This window comes from Seriola aureovittata, chromosome 18 (assembly GCF_021018895.1).
Source record: "Seriola aureovittata isolate HTS-2021-v1 ecotype China chromosome 18, ASM2101889v1, whole genome shotgun sequence".
Taxonomy (NCBI): domain Eukaryota; kingdom Metazoa; phylum Chordata; class Actinopteri; order Carangiformes; family Carangidae; genus Seriola; species Seriola aureovittata.
In genome coordinates this window covers 6,187,641-6,210,261 of record NC_079381.1, presented here as the reverse complement: position 1 = coordinate 6,210,261, position 22,621 = coordinate 6,187,641, and the positions used below count along the sequence as shown (strand labels likewise).

The window sequence follows — 22,621 nt, the reverse complement described above, 5'->3', positions numbered from 1 at the left end:
ATTTCAATTATTGTGTTGATTCTCTTTTTTTTCCAATTTTTTTTTCTTTTTCTCTCTTTTTGTCTCTTGGCGAAGCACTGTGTTTTTAACTTTCCATAAAAAGTTAGATTTGAATGAGATGTAACAACCATTCTTCTTCTCCTATAGTGAGATTTAAAACCCGCAGGTAACACTTCACAAACATCTACGTGTAATAAAGGATTGCACAGAAAAAAACAAGAAAAGATTGCACTCACTCTATGTGATAGACGTTCTCTCCACCTCTCTGCCAGATGTAGGTCATGTTGGGGGGGTCGGCCACAGCCTGGCACTGGAGAGATGCATGCTGAGACATGTTGAGAGAGGTGCTTTTGGGCGGGACGACAATGACAGGTGGACCTAGTGAGAGGCAGGTCACAAAATATATTAAATTAAGTCACAAAAAAGATGATTATTTTCATTATAAATGAATCTGTTGATTATTTTTTCAACAGATTTTATTTTTTCGATTAATCGTGTAATCGTTAAGTCTAAAGATCTTTAGTCATGTTATTCTGAAACACTTTGGCAGTTCTCAAAACATGACGAGCAAAAGCTCAAAGATGGTTTCTGTCATTCTAGGACGAGGTACTTTTTGTTACACTGATGTTTGTTCATTTTTCTGATAAGTTTGGTTTGAAATGAGTTATTTGACGGTATAAAATGGGAGTGTAACATCATGACTGCCAGCTGTGACTGACTCACAACTGGGTCATGGGAGTGTTCGGGTGGGACCTCGAGACCGTGGCTCCACTTCCTGATCACTACTACTGCAGATTCTGGCTCCAAATGATGTCACAAGCGGAAGATGGCAGCGCCCGTATCCAGGATATTTTGGCTTCATTTTTGTACAGTGGGATGAAGTGGAGACACGTCATCCATCTTTATACACAGTCATTGCTCAGAACTAGGGGCTGAAAGATATGGATTTTTTCCTTTCATTTTCACTGAATAAAATATAAAAATGAAGATAATGTCATTTTTATTGAGTCTTGTACCAACAAAGCACTCGCTCAAATCTGGAGAAAATGATTTATAGACCACAATGCTTCAGGTATGCCATGTTGTGACACATTTTACCTAAAATTGCAACTCTTGCAATTTGGATATCGCACTTGGCCATATTGACATTTCGATAATATTTCAATTTACTACTGAAAACATTTAACTCATGTAGGGCTGCTACAAATAATTATTTTCATTATACATTAACCTGATGTTTAGTTTAGAGTCGACTACATGAAGATTACACTGACTGTGGGAAAGGGAAATGAAGCAAGTTGATAAAGTCGCTGAAGAGTTTTGGTGAAGAAGACAAAGTCAATGCATGACTGGATCAAGCAACAGGAAATGCATTGTAGATTTGAGAATCATCACGATTTTGACAATTAACTCCCAAAGCGAGTTAAAAAAGCTCTCAAACATAACCTCTTCGAAGAAAACAGGAGATACCACAATATCCCTGAGAACCTTATACCAACATAATCATGGTGCTACCATGTCACATTTATCACTTCCCTCCGCCGTGCCAACCGCCGACACGTGTGTTTTTAGCAAAGAGCTAATAAAGGAGGATTGACACACCACATGTCTCATGTATAAATAACCACATGATCTCTGCAGCTGTCATTACTGATAATCTGAAATACCCGATGTATATATGCACGAGTGACAGTTTAGGGGTTACTTAAGGCGTTTAGACTGACTTCATCCAGATCAGCTATTAGTGTACTATAATCCATCCATGTGGCGACGATGGGGGAAAACGCAGCCAAAAGCTCAGATAACGTGACTTACACTGAAAAGTATTAGGGCAGTGTGTGCTCATGATGATTATTGTTCAAAATGTGACCACTGTAAGTTTGAGATGCTAAAGTGAAGTGAAACCTCCAGGAGACAGTAAGGCAAAACTAAAATATTTCCCCCATGCACCGCGCTCCAGAAGAGTCCTGGCTCTCTGGAGAAAATCAGCAGTAGGAGTACGAGTAGGAGTACAGGAAGAAGTATAATCCAGTGGCATGTCGGTGTAATCCAATGATACACAGGAGCATATTTGCATATTCTACATGTGTTTGTCCTTAAACTGGACAGCACATTTAAATCCGTAACCTGAGGACTTCTGTGAACCTGTCGAGGGTCTATTGTGCTGTAAATCTCTTATGATATATTTTTGACCAGGTACCTCAAGAAACATTTTCATTCAAGAGGAAAATTCTTTTAATTTTATGACCAAACAGAGAAATCTGTCTACAGGAGCCTAACAAGCTCAGGAAGCTGTCACATCCCTGAAATGCAGCTTTAAAAATTTAGCAAAAGATGAAACTTTATCACGATAAAGTAACGCCCCCCCCCCCAAAAAAAAAAATCCCACATTATATCTCGTCTCATATCATGATATGTGTTTTATCTTCACAGGGGAAAGAACGCAAGATTAATTCGGTTTGAGTTTCTCTTACAACTCTGTCATATGATGCAAGAGGGAGAAACAGAAATGTAAATTACGGTGGCTCCCAGCCAGTCAGGAACACAGACATCACAGAGACTGAAGGAACTGGCAGGCAGGCAGACAGACAGAAAGACAGACAGACAGGCTGCCATGCAACAACTGACCTTTGATCTTCACTTTTGTCACGCGAGTCACGTTTCCCTCGGAGTTGGAGGCGTGGCAGGTGTACTGACCTGCTGACTGCATGCTCACTGCTCGCAGAGATAAGGTTCCCTCCTGGTAAATATGATGTGACAGATAGAGTGAGAGGCGGACACACGGGAACGACACATGTAGATACGTATACATCCGTATGTATCATATACACTGCATTCAGTAAAGTGTTCCGACACCCCCTTTTTTTCACATTTTGTTATGTTGCAGCCTCACGATAAAATAACGTAAAAGAAATTTGTCCTTCATCGATCTATACTCAATAACCCATGATGACAAAGAAAAAACATGGCTTGGCCTTTGCTCTGATATGCATCGTCAGCCGTGAGACACACGGGTGTGTATCTTTCCAAATCATGTCCTGTCAATTGAATTTACCACAGGTGGTGGACTCCAGGAGAGGTGTAGAAACGTCTCAAAGATGATCAACAGAAACGGGAGCTAAACTCTAAATGTCATAGCAGTGTCTGAATACTTATGTCAAGGTGATATTTCAGTTTTTCCTTTTAATACCTTTGCAAAAAATTCTAAAATTCTGTTTTCACTTTGTCATTAAAGGATATTGGGTGTAGATTGATGAGGGAAAAACAATATTATTTTAGCATGTGAAAAACAACATGTGAAAAAGTGAAGGAGTCTGAACACTTTCTAAATACGACGTACATAAATAGACTATAGATAGATATCCAGAAAGCAACAGATACACACACCTACATGTAACAGATGGGATACTGTACTTTTCACTCCACTATCTGACAGCTAATTACATTTAATCTGAGAGCAAACTAGATGTATGCTACCTTCTCTTGGTTTTGCTTTCACGCTTTAGAAAAATCTAGCTGGCGATGGGAGACTTTAGCCAATCACAGGTCTTTCCAGGGAGAGAGAGTTTTCCTATCGGCTGTTCTACAAATGCAGATGCATGTGCACGTCCCTTTAGGTGAACATGTGTCGGTATCAGTGAAGTGTTTTTCTGAGATGGAGAGAAGTTGATGTACCTCTCCTGGGCAGCTAACACGCTGTAACATCTAAATGTGTTGTAGTGGTTGGTTGTGTATGTACATTGAACGCAAACATATAAACACAACGCTTTTGTTTTTGCTCCCATCATGAAATTGAACATGTGAAGTTGAAATTAAAGATCGAAGACTTTTTCTAACCACACACACAAAAAAAAAGCGTCTATCTCTTAAATGTTCCTTCCTTGTTTAAATATGTGTCAGTGAGCATTTCGCCTTTGCCAAGACAATCCGTCCACCTGACAGGTGTGGCATATCGAGACGCTGATTACACACGATCACTGCACTGGTGTGTCGGGGGCTGGTCACAATAAAAGGCCACTTTATAATGTGCCGTATTTTGGAAAGAAAAAGACATTTATTAGGTACCACTCCTCTTCAGTGGCTGTGCAAAGTTGAAGGGATATTGGCAGGAAGTGCAGCACGCTGTCGTACACACAGACCCACAGCATGCCCGAACACGCAATGTCTAGTGACAACGCAGGCCACGCAAGAACTGGTATGTTTTAAGCTTCCAGCAAATGTGTACATCATGCTGCAGCAGGCTACGGCAGCAGGTGTATGGCATGATAATGGGCCACGGTATATATATATATATCTGTGTGTGTGTATGTGTGTGTGTGTGTGTGTCTCTTTTGTGTTTATAGAAAGTCTTAGATCTTTTATTTGACCTCATGAAAAATGGGATTAAAAACAAAAGCGTTGCATATTTATATTTTTGTTACAGTATAGATTCACCATGAAAGCAGGTGATGAGTAGCTGTGTTGAATGTTGCAAATAGATTTGCCCTCTGCTAACTGTAGGCAAAGGTTGCAGTTGTGTTGCGTGGCATTTCTGGCATCCCTTCTCTAAATTTCTGCCTGCCCCAGCTTCAAAGATGAAGCAACTGTTTCCCGCCCTTTTTGGCAGAGAGTTTGAGAGTTTGTCACATTTCAGATTTCTACAAGTTGTTTCAGTGATTTCCACTCTGAACATTTCAGATGGTTAAACAACTGTTCAAATTATTCAATATTTCATAATAATAACAACAATAATAATAATAACAATAATAATAATTGTGGAACCATAGGATTAAACTACCTAACTCTAAATAAAATAGTTTAAACTAGCTCCACTTCAACTGGAAACAAAAGTGAAATGATGCTTATAAACTGACACATCAGTATTAAAAAATACAGAGGATACACGAGCTAAACAGATATGGTGGCTGTGAATATCATACATATGCATCACACACTCACACATACCTGATCATTTGTTCTTTGAATAACACTGCCATCCTTGAGCCAGGTGATGGTTGGAGCAGGGTTGCCACTGGCAACACAGGGAAGCGAGAGATGACCTCCAATCAGAGTCTCCACCACAGGAGGCGGGGTTTCATTGAAGGTGGGTGGAGCTAACAAAACATAAAGGGTGAACTTTTAACTGAATGAATCTGTACATCTGTACATGAGGAAACACAAGATCCTACATCAGAAAATTATGCTCCTCGAATAGATTTTACAATATTTAGTCTCACTCAGTAACACTGAGGGCATACTGTATATGGACCATCCCTGTCTGTGGCTAAACAGAAATGTAAAAGATCCACACTGTCTTCTGAGCAGCAGTAAGGAAAAAGAAAAAAATCCAGACCAGCAGACAGTAAATCTCTTGTCTCTCTCGCCCCTTTTTTATCAATTTATATGCAGCATGACAGCAGCTTGGCCTCGTTTGTTAAACAGCAGCAGCCTTTGTGCAGTTTACTGACATCAAGTAACATTATTATTTCACATCCAAAAGTGAAGATGTCAGATACAAACGCCATCTTTCTGATCTGCTAACATGAACATGTTGCTGCCACTTAAAAGTCTCAGATCTCATCAGAGAGCATACAGAGAGCCTTCTAACCTCTGCGAACACATAAACAAAGCACTTGCAACTTCAACACTTCAGTACAGTTTTTCAGGGCTCATATGCTAATTCTAGCTTTGTATGATAAATAACCAGATATTTTTGAAGGAGTTTGAAAATGGCTTCTGTATTTTTTCTTTTTAAAAGACTAACTGTTTTATTTGAATTACAGATGAGATGTTTGTGTCTGTCTTTGCAAAAGAGAGACCTTGTGAAATTACAAAAAGCACCTGCAAAATTCTTACTTCTTACTTTCTAAAAACAAAACAAACAAAAAAAAACCTTTTGCTTGTTTATAGATTTAGTTGCACAAAAACCAAACAGGAGGGTGTTACAATTCTTTTAGCTGTGCATTTTCCTGCCTATAAAGGCCACTGACAATCTCACATGTTGAGGCAGAGTGCAAACAATAGGATGTGAAGAGTGTACCTGCAGGGCATGTCAGTGAAGTTATATCTAACGCCTCAAGTACAAAGTCAAACTCTATTATAATTCTCATCTCTAACCTGACACTCACACAGACCAGCTCGCTGAAACCGTCTCACCTCGCTTTGATCTACTGTGTGCACTGATACTTCGTGTGTAGAACCATAGCAATGGTTTTCCCAAATATACTTATAACTTCAAAGCACAAAAATAATGATCCATATTTTATATTTAGATTTATTATTTAAACCTGTCAATAAGTGCGACGATACCGAGTCGGAGACGATTCTTTCTAAAAACCTGCGTGAAGAAAGTCAGAGGCAATCCAAATTACCTGATCCATCTAGAGTTTTAGACAGTTTTGTCTTGGAAAAAAAAGTTTTGTAATGTTGTAATAGCTTTTTCAAAAGTTTAAGTTTAAAGAAGCTCCTGTCAAGAAATGATATAGCAGTGCTTTACGGACCAAATGAAATCCAAGACCTTCCATGTGGAATACAAACTTAACCACAGGGTGGGTTCTCCCAAACGTTAAATGTTAAAGAGACAGACGTGTTAAATTGTATGAAAGCAATTCCATGTGAGCTTGCTGAACATAGGGGAAAACTTATCTTGTATTTACATTCATAGGCTACAGGGCATCTCCTAGCAACGCCGGCCCTCGAATGTCAGTCAGAAGCTGCCATGGGAAACACCCACAAGAGGCTTTAAGCTTTGACGCTATTTATGCAGTGGATGTGTGTGTGTATATATATATATATATATATATATATATATATATATAAAAATATATATATAAAAAATTGTGCAAAATATAGCTGCAGTCACTTTATAGTTTTTATTTCCTTACTCAAAAAGAGAGGAAAATTCAAATTTAGGGTCAAAGTCTTTTGCTATTGCTACATAGCTGGCATTAATATTATCAGCTGGTTACTCACTAGACTTGCCAATAGCTTCAGCCATCATTGTGTTTACTTGTATTTGATAAAATGATATTAAAATTGGAAATCAGGAGCTATCGAAACAAAGGATAAGTAAACAAGACTACAAATCTAACTAGGTGTTAATAGTAGCAAAAAGGTACCAAGGTTTGGCTTTTCTCTGCTGCATGTTGTGGAATATACACTGAAAACTAAAAGTTGTCCATCCCGATGTCCGCTGTTTTGATTGACAAACTGGACGAGGGTCATCATCTGGACCGAATGTTATTTAACATTTGAATCCTTATGAAGTTAAATATAATCCACCTCGAAAAAACAGCCATAACAGCATGAAGCAAAAAAAAAAAAAAAAAAAACACACACACACACTCTACCCATAAACCTCACCAGTTACAGAAAGCAGAGTCCAGGTGCCGTTTCGCAGCTCATCTGTTGGTTTATCCAGTAAGAGGATTCGACACTCGTACAAGCCCTGATCATCCAGTTGCAGGCCCTCTAGCCTCAGCGCAGTGATACGTACCAGAGACACCCGCCCTGCAGAAACAGAGTGCAGGCAAAAAGGTGAGAGGGTTGGTGTGGGGGGGCAAGAGAGAGGCCATCCGCAGGTGATGCTGATTTCACTTGTCATCTCTCGGGTCTGAGCAGTGTGTAACTGTTGGAGGGGGATGCTTTGTTGTGCTGAAAAAGAACATTGTCCTCAAACCTTGCCTGAAACAACCACACACACGCACAAACACACATACACACACACACACACACACACACACAAAACAACAGCGAACACATGCACACACAAACTTAGAAATGTGATCTCCTGGTTGCCAGGTGACGGCTCCCTCGAGAAGGAGCGCGGATCGCAACATCAACCTTTATCTTTTCCAGTCTGCAGCCCACATCCCTCTGTGTCCATCTGGTTTTCACACTTTATCACACAATCAGACAGACAATTGTCCGGTGACCTGACATCATGGGACGGCATGGCTGAAAGGAAACTGTCACCGATAGTCTAATGCTAGGACACACGGTGTTCTCCCTGAAATGCAAACATGTAAACACCAAACATGCTGCAGTGTGGAATCCTCAGTGCCACTGGGATGTCTGTTGTGATGGTAATTATTAACAGGCTCTGATTTCCTGTGGCAGGGAGGGACGGTCCACACCGTCAAAAAGAACCAGGAAGTTGGAGTTAGGCATGCTGGCAGTGATAACACACCCTATTTGCTTTTCCAAGCCGCCAAAGGGGACTAAATCCATGGGGGGGGGGGGGTTAAAGTAGAGCAAAACACACATCAGCATACACTCCAGGGATTAGTTCATTTCAAAATCCTACCCTTTGACCCCTGGCAGTTTTTTTTTCCCTCTCTCATGTTTACTGGCTCAGAGCGATATAGGTCACTGCAGCACCTTAGAGGAAAGGTAGTGCTGAGGCAGGGATGTTGTGAGAACGTGACTGGGAGTCGTCAGATAGAGAGAAAAAAAAAGGGAAGAGCGGAGGAGTAGTAAGAGCACGACCTCACGCCACGGCTGCCGCCGAGTGAAATATGCATGATTGCAAAAGATTTGAATGCGAGGTAAATGGAGTGTAAGGCCGGGAGGAGGTAGAAACACAGAAAGAAAAGAAGAGGCGAGGGAAGTTTTTACATCTTTACCTCTCAACATACACAGTCCACACCTCACTGTACTGCGCTATGTCTGAGTGTGTAAAAACAAGTGCATGCAACACAGGATTCAGTCAACTCTCGGTGTGCAAACAAGTCCGTGTGGTGAAGTAAAATAAATAAGTAAATGAAGCTTTGCATTGTTGATGTCAGTAAAATAACAACATTTCCCTTTTCTTCTTTGAATCCAACCTCAGTCCTGACCCTGAAAAACAACTAAAACTGTTATGTACAGGGGGTTATCAGTTTTCATTTATCATTAAAGCTGCAAATAAATATTATATCTAACATTTTTAACAGATTCTCAATGAAAGACATAGTTTATTATAACAACAGAGCGCGAGATTGTATTGTAGTTTGTAGTTTATTGTGAGTTTTTAATTGGCAATTATTGATTGTAATGTGTGCTGCACAATAAGCTGCAGCACTGCTAACTGGATTATTGTAGGCTATTTTATTTTATTTGTTTAGGTAATTCAATCTACTAGTTTATTGCTTATTTTTAAATATTAATTGTTCTCTTCTAAAGGTTTGCCTACTAACACTATGGGGACAAACATAGTGTTGTGTACTGTAGGTCTGGGGCTGTTCGGCCCCTTAGTTGTAATTAATGTTGCAGCATACTGTGGTATTTAATATTTAATAATAACAGTGTTCCTTCAACTCTGAAGTAACAGCTTGAAGAAAACTATTTCCTGTTTCAACCTGCCTGTGTGACTGTGCATAAACCCAGGTCCATAAATGCAAAATGTTGGTTAGAGCTTGACTGGTCTGCACAGAGCACTGACCTCAACCTCATCCAACACCTTTTCGGTGAACTGGAACATCGAGTGTGAGCTGGACCTTATCACCCTGCATCTGTGTTGGACCTCGCTAATGTTCCTGTGGCTGAATGGAAGCAAACCCCTGCAGCCAGGTGCCAAAACCTCTCCTTCCCAGAACACTGGAGGCTGTTATAGCAGCAGATTAATGTCCACATGTGACTGTAGCATCCACCGTCCACAGACTTTTGACCATAGTGTGTTCGTGTAAGAATAAATAGATTAATTTATTTTACTACCAATGACAGCAATATAGGGTTCCAAATAAATACAAAACATAATCAGTCATTAGATATCGTCACTAATGTGCTGCTAGAAATTTGTAGTAAAAGAAATGAAAATCGGGGCGACCCAGAGGGCGCATATCACATGGATATGCAAACGCTCTGAGCAGCGAGTCCACAGTTCAACTTCTTGCTGCATGTCATTCCCCCGCTCTCTATCCCGTTCTCTCTTCACTGTCCTATCCAAAAAAATTATGAATAAATAATAATGAAAATCAAACAGAATACGTAAAAGCTCTGCTGAAACAGAGACTGACATTACTTCATACATCACATCACAATGCAGGTAACCAAATAAGAGGGCTTCAACGGGGGCCTGAAACTGATACTGACAACAGGTAGAAGCCCCCACCCCCCCAACAACTCTAACTCTACCCATTAACTCTATTCATTTAGCAGCTTTTTCACTGGTCAACAATATCCTCTATCATTTCAATTCATTCACACAAACTGACACCACACACACACACACACAGTTGTGCTCAATGCATTTATTTGCCAAACTGTTTCCAACTGAAACCCCCTCCCCCCCTCTTCCCTTCATACACTCTCAGGTGACAGAGAAACACAAAACCATTCAGCACCGAGACGAAACTCAACTCCTCACGAATGAAAAGGTTCAGTCTGAAGTGAAAAGTCTGCGGAACCTGACAGGAATGCTGTTTCTGCTTTCAGTGGTGGAATAAATTATTAAATGTAATGTTCATTATCTTCTATGATACACAATTGCTTTCAGAGGAAAGTTTGGAAACACTTGTCATTCGACTTAACTGCTAATTAAAAACCTTTGTGTAACATTACTGGAGATGGATCACGTCGTGTTTTGAAGTCAGAGGCCTATATGTGAAATTACATCTTCTTTGAAGAACACTTCATTAACTCATTATTAATCTTGGCTCTTTATTAATTTCAGCATGTCTTACGCCTCATTGTGTTTTATACGCTGTACTGCTTTACTGCTTTACTGCTTTTGTTGATTTCATTGCCATATTTTGTTTTGAAGCATGGAATCGTGCTTTCAGCTGTTCTCATGAAATGGTTACAGGTTTCATGTCTTTTATAAAAGCTCACTAAGAAGCAGGCCCTTCATGTTGGAGGCTATGGATTCTGTTTTTTTTTTTGTTTTTTTTTTCTTCTCCCCCCCTCTCTTTTATCCAGAGTGAAGGATGCACCAGAGCTATTGATTTTCTTTCTTCTAAAATGGATCTGTAGCATTTTGGAAATTAGGTTTTTAAATTATAAAAAAAAAAAAAAAAAAATCTCTTCTGGGGAATTATCTGGAAAGTGTCTTGTTTGGTTTGACAGGCCTCTATATGAAAAATTATTTAAATTCAATACCATTTTGCGCAACCCGGGCGTTTATGTCCCTGAGAATGTGATATTGACGGGCAGGAAGCCCACATCGCCTCTGTGAGATGTCGTCAGCTCTTGGCACGCTGCGCGTAGGCATTCAGGTTTTCAGTTAGAGAAAGAAGCAGATAAGGTTTCGCTCCTCGCTTGCTTGATGCTCCGTTGAGCTCCACTGTGTCATCGTTTGAAATTTGAATTCAGAGCTCTGTTGCTTTTTTAGAGGCTGAGGCCTACTCACTGCCATAACGAACGTTGAGTAATCCCAGTGCAAACTCTCATGTTTGTCCGTGTGGAAAAGGAAGCATATTAGCCATGTTCGCATGCGTGTGATGTGTCACGCCTGCACACGGTCTGCTCAGGCCGATTGTGATGGGATTTACATGGAAACATTGGATTTATACAGCTGTATTTACTTTTCATGGAGTCAGCAGCTGTATAGGCGCGGAGGGATTTTCTATCCTGTGCACAGAGCAGACGCTAATCCTTTGATCTTTACTGCTCTATTACAACAAATACATTTAAACCCTTTTAGCTCTCAACACTCTCAGGGGAGCAATCTGAAGAAAATCTAATGTACCTCACACTGTGCAGCTACACACAAGGACGAACGCAATAATTACTGAAGACATGACCTGCAATCAGAAAAGTTCAATTTGTATCCATTTAAGGTGTGTGGGGGGGGGGGGGGGGGGGGTGCTTATGGATTCTGTGTCCTCAAGCTAAACTGACACCTGAGAGCAGTCATGGTCTGAGGAGGTGAAATCCACACCATCCGTTCCATCTCTTAAGCGTTACTTTCCCATGCTGCACCTGTTCCTCCCACACCAGCCAGTACCTGTGAGAAAGCCTGACCAATCAGCATCAGACTGGGCAAAGCACTTTTTTATTAAACCTTTTGTGTCAACAAAGAACAGAGGCTCTCCGTTTGTCACTGGAGAGGCATGTGATTAGCATACCTGTCCTCCTACAGAAGGTGCTTATCTTTGCAAGGTGCTTTATGGTCGAATAAAGTGTACAAAAAGTGTAATTCATGGGCCAAAGGGTGGACAAATTTTAGGGTTTTTACTACCGGTATATTGCCGCGCTTCTGCTGAAACTAACATCCAGTGTAATGAGGTGTGACATCACCGTACGTTGAAGGATTGTCTTCAGAGTCAGCGACAAAAGGCTACAGTCTTTTATGAGCCCGGGCTGGAATTAAAGTCTGCACCTCTCCCACTTACGATAATTCATCAGCCAAGGTTCACCCTGACTTTATTGCTATGTAAATGTCTGTATCGTATTTCCTGCTCGGCCCGGGTGAGGGAGTGGCGTCCAACTCGAATGAGAAAAGGCCTCGGCTCAGCTGAAAGCAGGTTCTGATCCTTTGACAAACACACACCTAAATGCACTGATCACTGCTCTTTACTGTACGTACAACCAATGAACCTGTGATGCCAAACATCTTTTTTTTAGATTCTACTTACATAGTGACGTCATGGATAAGGATATTATCAACAAATTGCATCAAAACTTTTAATTATAGTGTTGTTTTTGGAGCCAAAGTCTAATATATGTTATTCCTCTGTGCCATAGAGCTCCATTGTTGTCCAAAAAGTATTACACTTTTGCACTGGCCGACAGTGTTCCTTTATTACAATCAACACGGACACTGAAGTTTATTTTGAGTCAATCCCAGTTATATCATCCTGGTGCTGTAAATACTCAGTAGCACACCAAATGTGTATTAATCCACAGCTAAAAATAGTCCACAAAAATTGCACAATTTGCTTTTGTTTGAGTAAAGCAAAAAAAAAAAAAAAAACACACACACACACTACCCAGGTGTTTTAGGAAATTAAACTCTATATTTTGTGAGACATTTTTAAAGATTTATGTCTTCAGCTGGGGTTTGGGGCAGAGTGCCACAGTCTGAATAGGGTAGGAAAATATTGAGAGGGACTAATGCATTGCTTTCCATGGGATTTGGAGACAATAAGAAAATTATAGAATAATACCAGCCTTATACTTTAATAAATCATAATATACCCAAGCAGCAACCTCCAGGAAGTGCTAAAAACTGCAGTTCCTCAAATGGCCACTTGAGGCTTCAAAAGTGAGTCAATCCCCATAGACTCCCATGTTAAAATGCCCGACTTCACAGCAGAAATAAACATGTTTACAGCCTGGTAGAAGAAACGGTTTTGGTTTCTACAGTTAATTTCCTGCTTCATGACAACTGTATGGGGGTGAATTTTTATATAACTCGCCTGTTTTTTTTTTATTTTATTAAGGCTTAAAGTTTTGCATAATTGAGGGACACTTTGAGTGACAGGTGGATTAGCCGGGAGTTAGACGGACACTATGGCGACAGTGGAGCAGCTCGCTCGTCCATCCTTACTTACAGTCTATGAATTTACCTCTATAGAACAACATCTTGTTCTATATTATCATATTTATCATTATTAGGGCTGTAAATAATAAATATTCTCATTTGTGATTACTCCATCAATTTCCTCAGTTGCTGTTTCCAAGGTCAAGCCTCATCTTTTGAGCCAACATGGTGAACGAATTCATAAAGAGCTCAGAAAAAATGGAAATTTTTAGATCCATGACAGCTGGACAAATTGTTGATGAAGATCATATGATAAGGGCAAAATCTCCAGAATGGACACTAAATGGTCACTGTAACGAGATTGTTTTCACATTTTTCTGATTAAACCTTTCAACACCACCCTCTGTGGAGACACTATATTTTCAAGGCTTTAGTTGTATACTATGCATCATACCAGCTCAACTAAAGTAGGCTATAATTTATAGATGCATATTACATTCACATTCATATAAATTTTAATCTAAATGTGTACATACTGCCACTCTTCTATACGCTAACCTTCAGTTTCCCATTTCATTTCCTCTTTTGTAGCTTTAACGTTGCTGAAATAGTTCAGACTCCATCAAAGGAAAATACTCCACATGACTTATTCATCTTTTTATAAACATCCCCCCCCCCCCCCCCAAAAAAAAAAAAATATCAACCTGACATATTTGGTATCTTTGGAAACTTTGGGAGCTTCACAAGAATTTCAAATCAGTTTGTGTGGGTTTGAACAATGTCTGGCTACAAAGCATGACTTTGTAATGACTGATGCAACAATGGGTAAGAAGGGTTTAACAGGTCAAATCCCTAATTGTTTTAGGGAGTATTTATTATGTGGCATGTTGATTGCGGATATCGACTATATACCAGTTTTCACCCTGCTGAAAATAAACGACAGGATTAACTACTTAGAGCTTCGAAGCTGTTTCCTCCCACCTGAATGTTAAACAGTCAAATTTATTTCATTCTTTGAGATGCAGTTTTCTTTCTCTAACTGCGCTTTAGTCAAAACTATACATGGTGCCCCTGCAGAAATTCAAATAGCCTCCACAAAGGTCGATAGGCTGAATTTCTCTTCAGGCAGCTCTTTCGAAAAGAAAAAAAAAAAAAAGTGACTTTGACAAAAGGAAGATGTGAGCCACCTAGAGATGCTTTCTTTTTTGTTCACATTAGGCCCATTGTTTGTGACTTTAAAGGATAACAGAAACCTACACAAAGGTATTCTTGGTCCATTGAGGATCTTTTTCCCCAAAGACTCTCTTTGTTCTCAGAGCTGTGGGCAGAAAGTGCACAATAGATGATGATGCAACACGAGAGTTTCAGCTCCTTTAAAAAGTAGTTCCCCCCGAGGCTGGTTTGAAAGGCCATCAAGGTGTGGTGCTGAATATACTCTGATACCCAGATACCGGTTTCATTCTTTCAGATGAAGGAGCTTGGACTGGAGCATAAACAGCCCTCATCCTAGTTATTAAATTCTTCATTTCTTTTATAATGACAAGTGACTTGGGTAAAAAAAAAAAAAAAATTGTGATTAATAGTAACCATAAACTTTAACTCACAGCGGCGCTAAAGGAAGATTCACCAAACTCAGTCTATCCTCAGGTGACCGTGAATGTCTTTCCAAGACTTCCTGACAGTCCACTCAACAGTTTTTGAGATATTTCAGAGTGATGGACTGACCGGCTGACACATGCCGTCCAAAGCTATCCATAGAGACCTGCTGCTAGCATAGCTAACAAAGATTACTGTCAGCTGCAACGCAGTAAATGCAGGCTATCTTTGTGGTATTTCTTAGGACTCCAGCAGCTCCAACACCTCCACAGTCTATCTTTAATTCATGAATACAAATGATTGTTGTTCATAGATATCAACATTTGTTAGTAGACCCAGCTGATACCTAAATCGATATCTGACATTTTTCTAACTTTTAACAAACTAACTATTAACAATCCCGTAAATGAGGTTATGAAAGAACTGTGACAACAACATGTGCAGAGACATACCATTGAGAAATAAACTGTTAAACTCTCTGTAGGAGTGACATACACAGATCTCATCGTGATACCGTTTGTAAATTATCTCAAATATATCTTTGGCATTTTCTGTGCTGCAATTTTCCTGTAACTTACCAGCCGACATATATGCCAATACAGATACTGTATGTCGACAGTTTGATGAGCTATAATTTGCTGGTAATCTCAGTCGTGCTGATGTTTCAGTCAGGTTCGTCGTTGTGTTCAAATGCCATTTTCCTTCAGCGTTTTTTGTCACAACAATAAACTCAGGAATACAATATGAGAGCGATGCAAAAAAATAAAAAAAAAGTCCAAACACAAAAGTTTGAACATAGTTGGATGTTTATCATGCCACATAAAGCCCAGGTTAAAATAATCCCAATCCCTCAGACAATTAGAGCGATCACAGTGAACAGTAAGTGTTTAACATTACGACTGTCAGTTGGAGTGCTCATTGCGATGATAGTCGCTCACCTTCATATTGTGGATGGACCCGGGGCACGTAGGATCCAAATTTGATCAAGACGGGGATGTCGAGTCCCTGTCGAACCCATTCCACCACATGCAGAGACGCAGAGGACGCGGCAGCTGGGTCTGACGGAGGAAAACTACACTCCAACTCCACCGCACCTCCGACCTTCCCACGCGCCTCCGGCCTCGCACCTTCAGTGGCCGCCGCTGGGTTTATCAGGAGCAAAATGACAGTTAGGATACTTTTAAACAGAAATAATGATTAATATGGACAGTATCTCGGAAAAGATGAGCTGAAAGGACAGTGGGATGAAAAATATCTTTCTAGTAAAAGAATGGCGATACTTACAAAATAGGCAAAAAGCTGCCATCATAGTGAAAGTCTGCAAATGTGATCTCGCTGGCCCCATATCTGTCACTCATGCAACCTGCAGCATGTTCAATCTATTGGCAAAAGACACACAATTGTCACAATCACATTACTTCCTTGGCTGCACACAAGAAGACAGCCATCTGTGACAGATTTCCAAACTAAAGGCTACAGCAGAGCTGCCGCTTCTGTCATAATTTTACAGACGGGGGGGTGAGGAGCGTTCAGATTTTATACAGCTTTCCAATAACTGGAATTCATCCCATATCATTACACAAATGGGCAGAGCTGCCTCTGCTGCCAGAAAACTCTCTGGCCCTATATCCCTTTCTGAAAGTAAATGTCATAAATGTCACATAAATCTTCTGAGAGTCACGTGTGGAGTGACATCTAAGTGTTTTATTTAGAGCACATCAATGAAGACATTTGGCTGGAGCAGCCAGGAGACTCAGCACTCAAAGACAGAGATAAGCTGAGCTGATGGGAGGCGCAGGCTGCAGCAAGGCGTCCAGGAGTGCAACTTAATGTCAAGACGGAGCGGCCGATTTGATCCGGTCCAGACAATCCCTGCGTCCATTTTATCAAATGTGTTAAACTGGAGGGAGGAAATCAACATGATAGGTCAGATTTTGGATAAACACTAAAATGCCTCTATCATTTGTACCATCCATCACCTTCTGTGGTAGAAACGATCAGCTATTGTAGAGAATCACTCTCTAAATCGGTAAATATCACACATGCCACTGCAAGGTCCTCTCTTCTTCCAGATATTTGTCTGATAGCATGAAGGCTGCTGCTGGCTAAGATCTATACCAACTCTATAATGAACACACTGGCATTCTATACTGACTAGCTTTAGCTCACAGTTAAAACATCTCAAGTTGTTAAGTCACTACTGTACACTGTACTGCAATCTCTGTACTCTGCTGTACTAGCTAAAACATAAATAGAATTTTTTTACAACAAAATATTTACAATATAACTGTGAAAAAAATATTATAAAAATATACAAATATGTATATAGCACAACGTGCAATAGGAACGGGTGAGTGTGCAATAGTTCACAGTATGTTCTACACCCATATAAAGAGCAAAGGGTCAAGTTTAGTAGCACAGGCAAATACTACCCGGTCCGTGTTAAACATGGCCACACACCCACAAGGACAAACACCAATAAGTGTGCCAGATAAGAGCCAGAAACTGGCTCTGTTCAGTGTGTATATTATGTTTACACCAGTGGTGGTATGACAACCCATATTCTTCATTTAAAGCAACACTGTCCCGGTTCCAGCCGCGACGACAGGATATCCTCCCTCATCCTCACTCTCGCTTCTCCCGTCTCTCCTGCTCCCACGCCCCTAGTGTGTTTCCCCCTCCTCCTTGTCTGTTCCCCTGTCTGTCAATCCCCAGGGAGGCGTGGCCTTGCTACCTGGCTGATGGCTGTGCAGCAAACCTGAAACTCATCCACCGTCATCAAACCTCAGTATAAGAACCCCGGCAGATCATCCATTCGTGGCCGGATTATACCAACGCCTATGTGGTAGCTATCGGTTGTAACTGTCGTGCAAATTTTTCCTCGTTGTTTCCTCGAGCAATTCCCAGTGTGCCTGCGCTTGGATCCTCCCCTGCTACGGATCCAGAACCTACACGCAAGCCTTCAGATCAGCTACCTGCCTGCCTGTACCATTCCTCATCCCAGTGTGCTCAATAAAACTGTCTTTTAAACCCTACTTGAGCTCTGAGGTCTGATTTTGAGTCCAAACCGTATTCAAAGCCTAACACAACACTATGTTACTTTTGCTGAGCAGTGGTCACAAGTAGCACAAATGGAGCGAAGTCTCTATGATGTCTGTTATACAGCTTAAGTTTGCTAACACAAGCTAACATTAGCCACTATCAGCTGGTGATCATATAGCAAACTAGAGAGTTTACTGCTTCTCTCAAGAGTTACATGGTTTATTTCTTGAGTTTTATACCTAACTTCCCATATTCTTAAAGACTAACTTTTAACATTGGTTGCAGTGATGCACCCGACTTTTTCACTGTACCTTCTGGCTCTACAATATTGCATTCTTTTTTGGCTTTTTCATCACATCTGAGCTATGGAAATTAGACAAACCATTTTTTGCAACGGGCAAATATTTTTGGTCTTTGTGACAATCTGGAAGATTTCATTCCAGGTTTATTTGGCGGCACCTGTAGTTATTGGTTGTTACGGCAAATTTCACATTTACATTTACTCGTTTGGCAGATGCTTTTATCCAAAGGCGACTTACAGGTGCGGGACATCACTACAGCTTCAGTGTAGTAGGAGACCTTGGTGTAAGTAATAAGTACTACATCTATTCAATAAGTGCAAGGGGATCGGGTAAAGGAGTGCACCGAAAATGCAGTTTAACCTAACACTGCAGGTCACAGAAATCTGGAGGCAGCAAAACAAACTATAACTGGCATTTTTCCATCATTCTGTGAGCATCCGTGATCTGATTTAATGCTGCACCCGGCGTGAGTCTGTGAACAGCAGGGCACAGTGAAAGGAGTGGGTTACCTCGCTGAGAAGTTGAAGGTGTGCAGCGTGTCGCCCGCAGCTCTTCATCTAACAGCTCACTGTGGCTGCTCCTTCTTGTTCATTTACTCCCTGCAACATTTCAGACGGATCCACTGTCAGAAAATGACCGCTGTGCTGTTTTGCAGATGTTTTTTTGATGAACAATAGCTGTAAGTGCTAACCTCGCTGACAAACACTTTGCATTTTCCCGTGACTACTTCATACTAATAGAGTCAGCTCCTGTTTCGCCAGTTAAATGCGTTTAATGAGAAGCTGCAGCAGTAGGAAATGTTCGTCTAATACAGCAACAGACACCCAGTTCTTAGGCTCAATCACCGTTGTGTTACCTAATTCGACAACAGACAGCTTGCTGTTTTAAGTACAATTTTGAGGTTCTTGTACTGGAGTATTTCCATTATATGCTACTTGATACTTCCACTCCACTAAGTTTCAAAGGGGAATATTGTACTTTCCACTCCATTACATTTCTCTGACAGCTTTAGTTACATGATACTTTTAAGATGAAGTTTTTACATTATGAATAATATAACGAGCTTTAAAAATACAACACGCTCTAGATTAAACCAGTGGTTTCCAACCTTTTTGGGCCTTCAGATATCTTACAAAAAGCAGTGTGTGTGTGTGTGTGTAGTTTGGATCACATTTCAGATGTCTGTGAGTTTCATCAAATAGTGATTTTCCCCTCCTTCTCACATGGTTTCATTTCGATACATATTCAAATTAATCTATCACATCTAATTATGTCATATACAATATGTCAGAGGGACCAAACCGGTACTTTACCTTCATTTATCTGCTATTGAACTATTATTGCTTATCATTAACTATTATTATTACTACTATTGAATTATTTATTTATATATATTTATATACATAACTTTATTTTTAATATTGAGCTCCTATCTATCTATCTATCTATCTATCTATCTATCTATCTATCTATCTATCTATCTATCTATCTAATACTTATGTACTTAAGTAGCCTAAAGTAAGATTTTCATGCAGGACAACACTTGTAATGGAGTTTTTTTACATCCCTGTATTGGTGCTTTAATTTAAGTAAAGGATCTAAATACTTGGGGACACAGGTGGTGGAGCGGTTACCTTCACCAATGATGTCAGGTCTGGGCGGGGCCCTTTCAGGACCAGGAACAGGTGTAACACTCACTCCAGCATTTTTCTGTACAAGGAAAAAAAACAATTGTTTTCCTTGTTTTGAATTACCAGTATGTTTTAGGGTTGGGATGTTGCTCAAGGAAGAGTGTAGGGTGTCATTTCACCCATACACACATGCCTTAAAAAGTAACGCAACACACATACACACACAGAGACAGACCTGCTAAATGTCAGGTGGATCGATGGGATTAATGACGACGTTTGCTCATGTGTGTAACCATAATGGGCGCAATCTGGAGCCCTGGCTATAAGTTAGTCACATGCTTTGTATGTAACATCTTTATCTGCAAAGTAACTACCAACTTTAGCTACGTTGCACCTCTCAGTAACAATAGAAGTCCTTGCTTAGTTGCAACCACTGCAGTGTAGAAGTGAGAAGTACATTTAGACACTGACTAAATAAGGTAAGGCTCTCACTGCCATTTGGGTGAGTCTTGATTGTGATGTTGACGGACACTTTTATTCCTCAAGGTACAACGGAAATGAAAGAGCTGCTCACAGCAAGACAGAAGTAAACAATGGTTGGCGGAGGTAAAACAGCTCCAATGACAGCTCATGAAAAAAGAATGAAAAAAAAAAACAGTCCCTGAATAAGAATGAACTTAGTACTATTGAAGTTTTCGAATTTGAAATTGGAAGCCACAGCTCACAGCTTGTATCACTTCATGGCTGTTTCAAAAATGATAAGGACTTCTACAACTATGACGCAACGGTAACATTAGGACACGGGGAGTAAAGTACAAGTCTATTGTCCACCATGGGATTTGTTTTTGAGTCCACCACACTGCAACAACATGACATGATGCATTACAGTCAACGACAACATGCACAGTAACAATGACATCACCTGAGACATGAACGACATCAAACCTACTGTGTACAGACAAATGTGTAATACCGATATGCCAAGTAAAGGGTGTTTCATACTGTATCCTTACAGGACTTTGTGAAGTTTTTTGTGCATATCTATCTAACCTTACATGTTTAGAAACTTTGGTATACAAGATAAAAAGGTCCATTGTAAATACATGACTTCAACACATGTGGATGGTCGTGGTCGTCGTCAGTGATCTTTACACTTCCTGAATATGAACAGTGAATGCACCCTGGTCCCAGCAGGCAGCACAGGCCATATCTGCTGCTCTCCCTAACCATGTGGCTTTTATGGGATTTTTCATTTCATGGATAGGACAAAGTCTGAACCGGTGAAAAACAATTACGCAGGCTGTCAACAGCTGCTGCGCTTGTTCCAACACAATCCAATGCTTCAGCAAACAGCACAGCATACACAAATTTTTCCACAAAATCAAAGTGAAAGTCAAAAAGAATCCTCAATCTGTGGCACGTCTGCTGATTGCAGTCTATTGGAAACATCAACCGACTTCTATCCCCCGTCCTTCACCCGCGTGACTTTATGCAAAGCAGCACAACACAGAGTTTATCCTGAACTTATTACATTTGAATCAGGTATTGAGTGTTTGCTGAGGCTGAGCCAGGCAAGCCAAGGTAAAGCTTCAACATTGTGATTCTGTTGCTTCTCATCTTCACACTGTGGGCGAAGATGAAAGAACAGCATGCGCGCACGCACACACACACGCGCGCAGGCACACACGTATACACACACACACACACACACACACACAGACACACAAACACACACACAAACACACACACAGACAAACTCACAGCGGCGACTCTTCCCTGTTTGGCACATAATGAACAGATGCTCAGCATCTTCTCCTCGTGCTTCATCGACTGCCTCTTGTTAACTCGTACGACAGGCGACAATAAGGACTGACAACCCTGTAATGATGTTCATGCCATTGATTAAAGAAATATAACCAGACACTGTCCAAATACAGACAGCCATAGCTGAATTAAAATGTTGTTCATAGTTTTAATGCTCTGTCAAGGTAAGACTTAATTGTCTGGCGAAATAGCGAGGCAATAAAGTGGAACAAAAGTGGTTAAAAAAAAAAAAAAAAAAATCAATTGTGTGGAGAGAAAGAGAGCAGGGAGAGTGTGGCAAACACAGCAAGGACAAAGATGAGAGGCGACAAAATCTCTTTAAGCTGCAGGACATTTTCTGTCATTAAATCTGAACCAGAAACTGAGAGAGCTGCCAAACAAAGCGGCCTGCACAGGTGAAACACTCAGCCATGGTAACACAGATGGTCTCTAGACATTTCCCTCAGACGTTATTCCTCCTTCCTCTGACAGTGAGGACATGCATAAACATAAGCACAGTGACAACTTCCACACTCTGGAAATTGTTTAACGCTGTAATAAATGAGCCAGTGCCTCGCGAAAGAAAGCGCCCTGTCTCACGCAGATTTATCAGCTGACAGAAATAGAAATGTCAGAGACAGGCATGCTGCTGGAATTCTGTGTTGTTGCCGTTTTCATCTACATAAGGAGAGAAATGGGGAGCAGCTGATTAATTGTGACCGAGGCACAGTAAGAGATTTATCAGCAGCTCTGTCCCCCTCTTACCCTAACACACTTGAAACCCAAAGATAAAGTGGCTCCTGCACGTTTGTTTTTTTTGTTCAAATTCCATTTCCTTCCCACGAGCGTTGCCATGGTTCGTATTT

General features: G+C 40.6%; 1 protein-coding gene across 1 annotated transcript in view; it reads right to left on the bottom strand.

The window, feature by feature from the left end:
* The window catches only part of igsf9a (immunoglobulin superfamily, member 9a), a 56,457-nt gene that overhangs the window by 28,446 nt on the left and 5,390 nt on the right, over window positions 1-22,621 (bottom strand). The window contains exons 2-7 of the mRNA XM_056403583.1: window positions 16,262-16,356; window positions 15,916-16,119; window positions 7,342-7,488; window positions 4,945-5,093; window positions 2,629-2,740; window positions 237-378 (exon numbers count right to left, since the gene is read on the bottom strand). Coding sequence (XP_056259558.1) covers window positions 237-378; window positions 2,629-2,740; window positions 4,945-5,093; window positions 7,342-7,488; window positions 15,916-16,119; window positions 16,262-16,322 — 815 coding nt within the window. The 5' untranslated portion in view covers window positions 16,323-16,356. The remainder of the gene's footprint in view (window positions 1-236; window positions 379-2,628; window positions 2,741-4,944; window positions 5,094-7,341; window positions 7,489-15,915; window positions 16,120-16,261; window positions 16,357-22,621) is intronic.